This window comes from Typopeltis vanoorti, chromosome 15 (assembly GCF_054136105.1).
Source record: "Typopeltis vanoorti isolate ZY-2024b chromosome 15, IOZ_Tvanoo_1.0, whole genome shotgun sequence".
Lineage (NCBI taxonomy): Eukaryota > Metazoa > Arthropoda > Arachnida > Uropygi > Thelyphonidae > Typopeltis > Typopeltis vanoorti.
The window spans coordinates 10,731,344-10,744,773 of NC_143563.1; the positions used below are offsets into that span (position 1 = coordinate 10,731,344).

At 36.1% G+C, this 13,430-nt stretch overlaps 1 protein-coding gene across 1 annotated transcript in view; it reads right to left on the bottom strand.

The window, feature by feature from the left end:
• Positions 1-272: 272 nt before the first annotated feature.
• The window catches only part of LOC150098379 (fucolectin-1-like), a 124,747-nt gene continuing 111,589 nt past the window's right edge, over positions 273-13,430 (bottom strand). Inside the window, exons 2-4 of the mRNA XM_090405125.1 lie at positions 3,031-3,088; positions 2,688-2,885; positions 273-569 (exon numbers count right to left, since the gene is read on the bottom strand). Coding sequence (XP_090261251.1) covers positions 286-569; positions 2,688-2,885; positions 3,031-3,088 — 540 coding nt within the window. The 3' untranslated portion in view covers positions 273-285. The remainder of the gene's footprint in view (positions 570-2,687; positions 2,886-3,030; positions 3,089-13,430) is intronic.

Sequence of the window (13,430 nt, forward strand, 5' to 3'; positions counted from 1 at the left end):
ACAATTCTAATTAATTCTAAAATTAAACGTATTCCCACCACTCATTCTAAAAAAGGACAAAGAACACTTTTGAGTCATTTAATTCAAAAATGCAGGAAGAGAACATTAAATTCATAAGCTTATGGTTAGATTGCAGTTTATTTCAAACAACTTAGTGGATCATGCACATTAACATTTCAAAACGAAAACAAACAAAGAAAGCAAACACACAGCTTAAAATGAACTAAAAGAAAGAAAATTTCCAGCTTTCTCCAAGGTGCTCCTGTGTGCTTCAATTTTCTTGTACTATTTAAGGATTTTGGGATTAGAGAAGGCATTTCCGACTGGATATTTTTCAACTTCTACTTCACATATATGCAGCATTTCTGGAGTTTTGTCTACAATCTGAACAGTAACAAATCTTCCCACGATAAAGTTCGTTGTGCATGGGAAAGTACGAGATTCCATTCCAAATCCTTTACCAGGAAACACATTGCACAAGGGATTGTCCTTGAAGGGTTTCTTCTGTGTGGAGTTCTTGATGGATACATTTCCCCCTCTAATCTCAAAGTCATGAAGCCTATCGGCAACTGCGGGAAGATAAGACAATAGTTTATCAGTAAATTAACACATGCAAATATATATTGGAAGAAAAAGCATAAATATATGAATACAAACCAGCTTGATGATGCAGAAAAACCAGAATTGCTTCTGGCCACTCCACACGGCGATGGTGATGATTCCCCATCATTTTCTGGAGTGCGTCTACCATCCCACACCTCTTTGGACAATGATCACACACATTCATTATTGTCAAATTCTTGGAATCGTGTCACATCCACCCAAACCGAGTAGGGTGTGTGGGGATGGGGGCTCGAGTATTCTCTACAAATTGGATATTTTGTTAAAGACTTTAGTGGTGGATGCATTTCGTTGTACTGTGTGAGATCACCACGCTTCTTAATGAATATCTGACATGGTTTGAAGAAGTTCCGGTGAGTGTTTCAGATTGCCTTAACCATACACAAATCGTACTAAATGTTTAAAACCTTTAAACCTTCGCGGGAAGGATTCGTGTATTTGTCGGTAATAATACGATATTCATGAATTTACAGGGTAAAAAAACTCGAGTTTCCAAATGAAGCAACGTGCTTTCCTGTGATAGAGATTAATTAACTTGGGATTCTGGTCGAAGACTAGAGGAGTTTTTTCTAAGCTTTTCTTCGATTTATTCCGATGTTAGCTGGGGCAGTCTAGTATTATGGATACAAACGCCAGATTCTTGGCTCTACACTGGCTTGCTGTCTTTTATCATAGGAGGGAATGTTCCTTATTTTTTATATATTAAGTTGTGGAATTCGTTACTCTTTTTAATTATTTGGCTGAATGTTAAGATAACCTATATGCAGCTGTCAATACTTTCCATATTGAGAGCGTTTTCCTTGTGTATATCTGACATACAATACAACTGAGGAATTGCCATATAATGCGATCATCTTTTTCTTTTTGTGCATTTCACTGTTTTTGAGCAAATTATTGCGACACGTGTTCTATGAATATTCTTGAAACTTTTGTATACTGTTGTTTACAGTTTCCATGACACAGTTGGACAACTTTAGATGTCTTTTAATCATCGAAGTTTAGACATCTTGGAACACGTTTCATGGGTCCGACCGGGCGGATACAAATCAAAATCGTTCCCTTCATATTCATTTCAATGATAATGCCCATTCCCGTCATTAAAACAAATATATAACATTGTCACCCTGTAATTTAGTTTCCCGGATTCTCTGTATTATATCTCATGCATTCAGGTGTTGGCCATCCATCTTATACCAATCTAATCTTCCCTCAAACTCAGTCCACACATCCAAAAACTCGCATCCATATCTTCAACACATCCTACGCATCGAATCGTTTACCATAATAGCCCTTCTTAATTCGTTTTTATCATATCGAGGTAATACACTTAAGATTTTCACTTTTTTCCTCTTCACTCTCGCCTCGTCTAACAACCCTTTCATGTCCTTGAAAATGTTATTGCACAAGGAGAGATTTGCAATTTTCATTATGAGCCGCAGGATTAAAACCCCGAGTTCTTCAATTCCGAAATAAAACAACAACAACAACAATAATAAACACAATAAGGTTTCCTTTCCCAAAGGAAAGGAAAACTTATTGTGTTTATTATTGTTGCTTATTAATTGTGTTTATTAATGTATCCCAAAGAAAGCATACAACATAATTTTAACACAGGGATATTGAAACTGAGTGCACTGCTGGTCATCATTATGATTAGGAAGAATGTAACACAAGAACTTGACGCCATCTCTTGTTCCATCCTAACTAGTAATTAGATTCTACGATCCAATATTTCTTTCTGAATTGCAATATTGAAAACCAGAGTTCTTCTATTCCAGAATAATAGAAGAATTTAATTGTTGTTTATTTGTTTATTCCATAATAAATAAACAACATCTTTTTTCCCATAAGGAGTGTATAAAATTTCACATAAAATGTCTCAAACGGTGGTGAAATAAACGTTATCAGGATAATAATCATAATATATCAAATTAAAGTTCCAGGCGTATCCCATCAAAGAGTATCATCGAAACCCACCGAGCTGTGGTAGCTCTTCAAAGAGAGTTACAGAAATATAAAACCGACTTTTCATCCTTTAAACACGTTAACGGCTGATGTCTACTTACACTTTTGGTATCGTATGTTCCAGATGGTAATGGAGACGATTTGAAAGAAGTCGCCGAGATCTACCTGCCACCAAGGATAACTTTCATTAGTCGTGGTCGCAACGGATTTTTCGCAGTTTTTGATGCCATCTATGGCCAACTTAGCAGGAAAGTACCCAAGAAAATAATTAGAACTCTGACTTGCGTTTATTATTGGACCTAACGAGGATGAAAACAGCGTATAAATAACAACCTACAGTATAGAGAACCAATGAATTAACATGACTGCTCATCAATTAAGATAACTCAACAATTAACATCATTATTATGTGAATCAGGATAATTGCTATCTCATTTTACTCACTGCACGTTGGTAGGCATCTTCCATGTTCCAGGCAAGGAGGTCTGTTGATGTTCACCACCTGCAGGAGGGAAAAAATTGTTAATTGTTGGTAAAAATAAAAGAAAGATCAACATTTATAAGCTTATAATCACTTTCAGAGTAACACCTGTTCCGATTTACCCTTCTACGAACATAAGCACTTTTATCGTTAAGGTCACATTGCTTTATGTAATATTTGAATATCATCTTGAGGTGATCCCTAAAGTCAGTGACATCTTTCGCAAAGTATATACAAAATGATGATTGAGATGATAACTACCAGTGAGCATTTTATGTGTGAGTTTTTGTATTTTGCGCACCATATTCGATAGAATAGAAAGAAGTACCAAGCCAAGCTGGAGTAGCTCTCTACCTGACATCTCTGCATGCGAACAAGGATGCTTATGGAAGGTCATCGTGTATTAGACGAATTTAGTTGCCCGATGTAAAATCTTCAAGTTATTTATTAGAGAATGAAATCCCTCAAAAAGTTCACGTTTTTGTTTTCTAGAACAATGTTTCATAGTTACCTTAATCTGAGTAATCCTACACTGTTGTTGAGGTTACAGTCTTTTGGCTGTTTTGGGAGCAGCTATATATACGCCACCATCTAGAGAAATTACTATGAGCAAGGTGGTTTCCTTGCCTTCCTGGCCATACTATATCATATGAATGCACCCTGTGCGTTCACGGGGCCGGTTTGCATTCTTGTGAGATGAAAAACCCCAGATAAACTGATGGAAAAAAACCTGCTGTCCACGCCCTAGACCAGATAACTTGGCTATGGCTGAGGAAGATTCTTAAGCTTCTCAGGTCGCAGACGGTAATCGAACCAAGGACACTCCTTCCCAAGGCATATTGTTGGGAAACGCAAAGCCACTAGGCTAACCGCGGGGACAATCCTACACTACGATAGGCTTTAAACCCTTCTCGATCTTCACATATAAAAAAGAGTTAGCCTCAAATTTGCTAATCTGATGACCTTATTATTCTGCTGTAACTTGCTTTTGCTATGAAAAGAAAACGTTGCTTTGCACTTCATCTATCTTAAAACAGAAATAAGCTGATTTTTCGATAGAATGAGATTTATCTACAATTCAAATTAATAAATCGAAGTGACTTCAGTATTTTCTAAAAGAAATAGCATTCGCGGAGGCAGATGTCGTAGTGTAGTAAATAGTGATGTTCTGTCGGTTTCTGATTTCAAGTAATTTCTAAGGATGAATTATGTAGAGTGAAGTGTCCTCCGTGTGGATCATTGATCTTTTTAACAGGAGTCACTTAATCATAATAATTATTATATTACTATCGTTGCGATGCCTACTAATATAGCATTAATAAGACTATTACAGTATATGTTATTATCATATTTCAATTTATTTTCTGTAGCGAAGTAGCATATCTGCTAGTTGTAAGCATGACGACATTTTTTCAACGTCATTTAGAAGTTCATTAATAAATAAATGCTACTAAAATAATTTTCAGACCAAATATATCATAGATGGCGTTGTATGTGGTTGATGGATTGTGGCATACTATTGAAGATAGCGACATAATATTATCACGGGCACAAGTAAATTTGTGCCATCACGACCGACAAATTGCCATCGATTTGTAAAAAAACAAAACCCGACAGCATTAATAATTGTAACTAAATATATTTGAGACAAACCAGCATTACGTTAGATTACCTCTACATCTTTATCAATGCGATCGTAATATCTGTAACCTTTTCGGAGTATCAAAGCAGCTTTCGCAGAGTCGCATACAGCTTGTGGAAGAAGGAAGCATGTCTCGTTACCGTAATTGAAGGCTCGACACTTTTCTTCGTGCATGCAGTGAAAAGTGCATTCTTGCAAGGAAACTCCTGGATAGCTTAGAAGGGGGGAGATATTCAACACCCACTCATCTTGCACCAGAGACCATACAAACAAGGTCTTCACATTTGTTTCGTTATTACAGCTTACGAATTGTATCAAGAAACCCAGCAAGCAGATTAACTTCACTTCCAAGCTAACTGTAGACATCGTTGCGTGTGAATCTGCAAACGTAAAATGTCCCTGCGCGTAAGAAGGTTGCTAAGATGCTCTTAAAAACAAAGAAATGGAAAATTCTCATTGGTTGTTATAAACACTGCAGTAGAACTGGACAGCATTTTTTTTAAATTGCTTTTTTTATAAGTCTGTTCTTTTATTTTCTGAATTCTGTTTGTATTCTATTTCATCGGGAATTTATTTGTCATATCCCCACGTGCCGTCGAAGGTACAGAGGTCTGATATGCGTCATTTTACAGATCGAAGTTAAACCTGTGAGAATGGCCAGTCCTCAGCAGAGTGTCAACAGCATCGAACGATTGCCTCTTCCACCTACTAACCGCGCTGAGACTTGCTTAACTTGCGTGAGCTATTAGTAGCGGACACTCTACCAATCGACCAACTTTGATTTTTTTTTATTTATATTCATATTTAAAGGCTAAAATAATTTATAATTTTAGTGATACGCGTAAAAACAGACTAAAACATAATAATAATACTGACATTTAGTTTTCCCACAGACTTTAAATATGAACATAAATAATAATAATAAAAAAAGCTTTGAATTGATCGGAAATCTTCTGTGATGGTTTCTTTTAGTTGCGCAATATTTGTAGGTTTGTTAGCTAAAAGAAACAGTATTTCTTCAAATAACGCTACGGGTAAAAATCAAGAGGCTTGAAATGGGAGCTTGGGAGATCCTATTCAGTCACGAGAATTATCACTTATCTTTCAAAGTGTTTCGAGAGCTATTCTCTAGCCAGAACTGATGTGGGCAGTATCATCCTTGTGGAATCAGAATTTATCCAAAACTGTGCGACAACGACGTGATGTCAAATCTTTCTCAAACCTCTCGGTGATATTCGCGTATGACTCCTCTGTGATGACGACATTCTTCTAATGCTCTTAAAGAAAACAGGACAAAATTAAGACCTCTTGAAGAAACTGCTATGCAAACAGTTTACATTTCTGAATGTTTAATTATATAAAATTATTTCTGCAAATTGTTAAGGCTCTTGTGACCCTTACCGCAGAAGACTACGCTTTACTTGTTGGGCTATTTCTTTGGATCATCAATAAGAGTCCTCCTGAGTATTTCTCTAGCGATTCCAAGTGATTTACTTTTTTTTTTCTCTAATAGATCGTTTTGAGCTAAATTCCACGAATTCTCCTGTCGTGTAGACATTTCCGCTGTTTTCTTTCTGAGTCTGCTTGAGTGTCTTGGACGATCATCAAATTTTCAAATAAAATTTAAGACCAGTTTCATATACCCTGAATTTGTCCACCCAGCTTTGTTTGCATGACTCCAGAGAACGTTTTCAGTTTGGAATTCCTCAAACTATTCTTCACAACACACACTAGAATTAATGTTTGCCACAGAAATCTTCTAGTTTTCAGTTACGCTTTGATGTGCTCGTTAACATTGTGTTTAGGGTATCCAAGGACATAATCTACATTAATAATAATAATAATAATAATATTTTTTTTATTGATCTCTCGAATATTTACATATATACAATTATCATCTTGAGTAGCATTCAGTATATTATTTTACAAGGTTCAGCACGAAGTGCTACATATAATGAAATTTCCATAATAATGATGATAACATATTTTTTTGCTATGTTTTAAAATGACAATAACTTACAATTATATTACAATTATATAGTTCAGATAGTAATAATTTTTTTTTTTTTTTACATATTGAGTGACTTTATTTACAATAAAGTTTATACAGAATTTTTGAATGTAGAATATACATAATAATAACAATAACAATAATAATTATTTATTTATTTATTTTTATTATTATTATTATTTATTTATTTTTATTATTATTATTATTTATTTATTTTTATTATTATTATTATTTATTTATTTTATTTTATTTTTTTTTTTACATATTGAGTGACTTTATTTACAATAAAGTTTATACAGAATTTTTGAATGTAGAATATACATAATAATAACAATAACAATAATAATTATTTATTTATTTATTATTATTATTTTTTTTTATGTCTCAGATAAATTGCATACATAGATGCTGTAATAATTATATATAAATAATATTTATAACATGTTACAATTGTGATTAACAGATACTTGCAAGTTAATAATTTTCTTCCTCGAAGCTTAGCAGAGCTTATCTGAGGAAGATAATAGATGATAGATGGGGGTGGTTTCATGGTTATGTTCCTGTAATGGTCACAAGCCAGGTATTGATTTTACTGTTTGTTGGTACGTGCTTGGAAGACTTCAATTGCTATGACAGTTTAACTTTTTTTTTTTGTGCAATAGGGTTGGATTTAGACATGGGTGTGTTTGTTTCTGTTCTTGTAGTGATGGTTTTTGAGAGGAGGTTTGTCATAGGTTTGTGTGTGTGTGTGTGCGTGCGTGTGGGAGGGGGGGGAAGAGAGAGAAACAGGAATTGCTCTAATTTTCATTCTCGCTATAATATTTATACAGCGCCTGTTTCAGCTCTCTGTATGTTCCTAGGTTTCTGTTGTCGAACGGCAGTTTGTTTATCATGTCAGGTACGTAGAAGTTTCTGGTGACTTTGCCGTGTTGATTGTTGTACTTATATGTTATGTAGTTTGTTGACTGTGGTCTTGTTATTTGTAATTTAAATCACCTTAAATATTTTGTGTTTTGTCCATGCTTCCTGCATAAGAGTGGGTTGTTCCCAGAATATCAGTTTTACCATTTTATCTTGCAACCATTGTAACCTGTTAAGTCTGTAGTCTGCGCAGAATGCGTATGATGTGATTGCATATCTTAAAATGTTTTCACATAATGCTTTATAGATTAGTATTTTTATGTGGGTTGGGGCAATGTCTTTTAATCTGTATAGTTTGCTTGCTATTATCCTAAGCTCGGTATATAGGTAGTTTGTGTGGCTATTCCAACTTTGATCAGCATCGAAGTGAAGTCGGAGATAGCGTGTTGTTTTCACCTGTGTGATGGTTGTGATTTTAGGTTCTACGCTTTGTGTATAGGAGGATGAATGTTGGATAGTGAGATATTTAGTTTCTATGGGCAGGGTTTTGTAAAGCCTGTAAAACCTGTAAAGTCCCTAAATCCTCTACTGCTGTTGATTTTATATATCGACTTACGTCCGATTCGACTTACTTCCTGCCAGAGGGAACAGAACCCGGATGTAAGTCTAGGGATGACTGTATCGTGTTTCGTTGTTTATATGGTATTTTGGGTGCGTGTTTCTTGTTCATAGTATGTCCTTAGAGCTCTTTTCAGGCTATTGTAGTTTGTAAGGTTTCTGTATTCAAAAGGTAATTTGTTTATCATGTCTGGGATGCAGAAGTTTCGCGTGGCCTTTCCGTAGTGATCATTGTATTTATATGTGATATAGTTAGTTGTCTGAGGTCTTGTTATACGGTATGTATTTCTGACTGTCCTGTAGTTGGCATCGAAATAATGTTTTAGCAAAGCTTCATAGTGACATAAATGTTTTGCTGTCAGTATTTTGTGTTCTGAAATTGCAATGTATATAAGGTCGTTATTTTCTCTTTGTTCCCAAAAGATCAGTTTTGTCATTTTGTTCTGTAGCGACATTAATCTATTTAATTTGTAGGGTGCACAGAAAGCATACGTTGTTATACCGTATGTTAGTATATTTTGGCATAGTGCTTTGTATATTAATGGTTTTAGTCGTGTGGGAACTATGTCTTTTAACCTGTAAAGTTTGCCACTTATTGTTCGGCGTTTGTTGTGTAAATGGTTTATGTGGCTATTCCAGTTCATTTCTGCATCGAAGTAAATTCCAAGGTATCATACTGTTTCAACTAAGTGATTGTAGTGGTTTTGCTTCTACGTTTTGTGTGTTTTTTATGTTAGAGTGTGGATGTTGGATGGTTATATATTTGTTATCAACTGGTCGAGTCAATGGATATCTGAATATTCTTAATTTTGTCTTTTCTGAGTTTAGGTGTATGGAGTTTTTCGTGAGCCAGTCTATGATGAGATTTATATCATGTTGCATATTTGTTTGGGCTATGCTTGCGTTATTATGGATGGATATTATTGCTGTATCGTCTGCGTATTGGAAGATCTTACCTTTGAGAGGTAGCTGATTAATATCGTACGTGTAAATGTTGAATAGAGTTGGGGAGAGTACAGTTCCCCCTGGCACTCCACAGGTTACTGGTTCTCTGCTTCAGTTTGACCCGATACGTGTTATAATAAATACGTGCTTTCTATTTTGGAGGTAGTTTGTAAACCCCGTGTGAAGAGGCCCGTCTATTTCAACATGCCTCAGCTTTCTAACAAGGTTTGATGTGTAAGTGTATCGAATGCTTTAGTTAGATCTATAAAGACTACCATGGCAATTTTGTTTTTGTCTAAGGCGGTATTAATTATGTCTGTAAAGTCTTCCAAGAGAGATGTTGTTCCCTTATTTTTCTGAAAACGAAATTACAGAGAAAAGTTCTGCTTCTTTTATGGTTGGGAACCATAATGTCTGTTTTTATTGTGGTCCGAGGGGAGGATCACGTTTTGTGATTGGGGGAATATTTCTGTGCAGTATTTGAATGGGGTCTGCAAAGTATTGGCTAACGTCATTTGCTAGTTGTTGCAGAGGTTTTGCGTCTTTCATGAAGCTGTGTTTTATGGTTTCAGAGACGGTTGTATAGAGCAATGAACTAAAGCTCGACTCTCATCACGTGACTCAGAGATTAGGTGAAATGTCAACTAATTCAACAGTGCTAAGACCAGGTTGTTAATTACGGCATTTAAAGTAATACATGAATGCATTCTAGCAGAAGAAACGTTGTCTGTTGTTTATCATCATCTGTCAAATATTTCATCTTCTCTGGATCGTAACCTCCAACATTAAAAACCACTGAACATTTGGAAATTTCTGCATTACACCAACGTTTACACATGGATTGGGAAGGAATACTTGAGTTAATTAAGTAGACCGGGAGAGCTTTCATCTTCTGTCTCTTGTGATCCTCACTGCCTCATCATTAGCATCCTGGAGTACATCCTACTGTGACTTACTATACGAGTCTTGTCTTCCCCATTTACCTTTTGAGTCACAAGGAAATCTTTTCCCAGGTCTCCCTCTTTTCCGTCTTCTTAACAGGGCATCATTTCCTAATCTTCTTTCGTTTTACTGCAACAAAAGGCAAGGCTCTGCTCCATGGCTAAAATGACATTCTTTCTGAAGATGAGCGTACACGTATACTGATCCAGAACTGGTAAGACTGCGTATCTTATGTATAGTATTAAATTGATGTGGAGAACAAGCAACAGGTGATAGGAGAAGTTCTTCAAATGATACCAGGTATCTCATTTGATAACTTGTACCGAGTCCTATTGGATATAACTGTACTTAGATGGATTAAAGAATATAGAACAGGGAAATAATGCTCGACTATCTCCAAAAGGTGCTGATGCTATGTGGTGCGACTGAGCATCGAATATCTGAAACTTCGCATAAGTGAATGGTTGATATGCAACTGGATTAGACGCAAGACATTGTGAGGATCATCAAATACCAACATATTTTTTCATCACTTGTTCTATCAACCCAGATGGTACCAACCGAGATTCGATTCTGTATTCACATCCAATTACAGTTCTTTAACAGACACCATCTCCTGTGCTAATACCTTTTGCTGAGGAACTGAACTGCCCCACATGACAGTGAATATCATGTTATTGAAGAAAAGAGTGTGTTGTTTATAAGATTGTTCAATAAGTAATCTCCGAAATACAGGACTACACGCAAATAGCACCATTTTCTGAGCCTTTACTCAATCCTTCACACGATAATGTTGCTGCCATTAAGAATTCATTTACAAATAGCTGACACAATACGACTAATATATGAGTACAAAAAGTGTTCCATTTAAATCAAACTTGCTGGTTTTCTATCTTTTAGATTTTTGTTAAGCGGAACATTCGTTTAAATATACAGGTAATGGACCAAAATGGAAACTTCGATACGTTTCAATTAGTATGGCGTTGGTCTGTCGTGGACGTCTATCACAGCGTCTGTTTTGTATTCTTGGAGAATTGGACGTCTATCCTGCATTCTTGGAGTCTTGACTCTGTCAGTGCTTGAAACTCAACAGGAGTAATTTACACCATTCATCTCAAAGAAACTTGATCGATTCGCCTTTCCTCTTTGGAGATGAAAAACGTTGTCTGAGAGCTCCCTCCCAAATGTCATCATAATAGTTGTGTGGGATTTAAGTCTGGTGATTGGGATGGCCATGGCAGACAGGACACCTCACCATAATGTTGTTCAAACCACTGGGTGACCACCTTTGTTTCATGAATGGGAGCAGTATCCTGTTGAAACGTGGCTGGCTGCGAAGAAGAAAAGCGTGTCAACATGGGATGAACATGATTACTTTTGATTGAAAAATTACATGAAGCATCCTGTTTGCCTTACAATACAAGTGGACCCAAACCATGCCATGAGAATGTTCCCCACACCATAATCTTTCACAGTTGGAAAAAAGCACCTTGCTGATGAAAAACGCTTATTCATTTTACACAAAAACTTTGAACGCGGAAACATCGAATCATATCAACTTCCTGCAGTGTTGTGTAGTTTTCTTCCTGTGATGTTTACACCATTAGAGTCGACCTGTGTTGCTGGGAGTAATCAAAGGCTTTTGTAAATCAACCCGAGCGTTGTAGCCAAATTTGTATAGGTCCCAGCACAAAGATTTTGTTGAAAATGGTTTATCACGAGCAGTGTGGATATTTTTACACAATTGCTTAGCAGTAGTTTGCCTAGTTTTCGTGGTGCAGCGCATTAAAGTGGACGAAAGCGCTTACTGCAACAGAGTTGTAAGCGCTTTCGTCCACTGTTGCACTTCGTTGATGATGTTTGTCCTGTTGACTTCCTTGCTGACATAACGTGGAGATTGTTCTCGACTAATATGTGCGATATCAGCTGTTCTGGTCACAGATGCACCGGCTATATGGCTCCAACAATCATGCCCCCTTTCAAAGTCACTGAGGTCCTTTCTGGATTATATTCTAACATGCAATAAACGGCCGCCGGTTGCCTTCACACACACGCGTCTCTAACACATTGGAGTACATATACATATCAAGTGCATTTACATTTTCTACATCGTAGGCGCTGCATTCCAACTACCGATAATCCGACTCGATAGCTCAGTGTTCCATTTCTTTGTCCATCACCTGTACGAAGGGCAGACACACTCTTCTCAAACACAAATCAGGAACGATGTAATGATTCATTCCAAACAGCACTTTAAGATAGAAATTCCAAAACTCTTACTATTAAAATATTCATTATGACTATTATACACATTTGCTGAGCTTCTATCTTTAATTCAATGATCATTTCTTTTGGACGTTGACCAATAGCAAACTTGGAAACGAGACTAACTACCGAGCTTGTCATATCTTTATTGGCAATGCAATTCTGATTGTGAAGCACATGTGAATTAGGCCAAACTGGAATCATCTACGAAACTGTCTATGAGAGAACCACATCAGATTAAACTCACCATATTAATAAACATTCAACTGCTTTCCCAACCAACTACACTGGTACGAGTCAGTTTAGCTAACACTACTATCATGATTTCACACAATGGCACACCAAACACATAAAAGTCACTTACACAATACAAACGGTATCACTGTGCAATTGGTCTGCAAACTATCACAGGTCACAGTCATAAAAATATCGTAAATCTGTGGAAGAAAATTTCCTGTGCTAAGCGATAAAGCATTCATACGTAATTAGATATACAAAAATACCAATCTGTAGAAAAATTATCCAGACTACACATAGTACACCATTAGAATGTCGTAGCAACATTCGTGTGTTGAATACTTAGAGGAAAATTGGCGCGAGATTGGTAACATACTCCTTGCAGTCGTGAAGATTACTTGTAATGAGAGCATCCATCTTCTCACAACTCAGCAGAAATCTCGTTTCAAAAGCCCAAATTCTATGAAGGAACGCTACAAACATAATTTGGCTATTTTTACAACCCTAAAATTATCAAAAAAACTTTTCTTTTTTTTAAATTTTAGAAATTATCAAATCGCAGATTTTCCAGTAGAGAATACTTCATATAATTTAAATTGCGATGATACTGTCGACGTTAATACAACAAGTGAAATAAAGACACATGAAAAATAGGTACAACTGATCAAGTGCTCGTTTTATGAACATATTATTATTTACTAAATACCTCGTGCATGCTATCCATGAATATTTCCATGGATGCTTCTACTACTTTAAGACATTTATTGTCTACATTAATAGGAGGAAATTTTTATCTCACACACGTCAATTTCCAGCATGGAATGCATCATTGTGAAAATCCC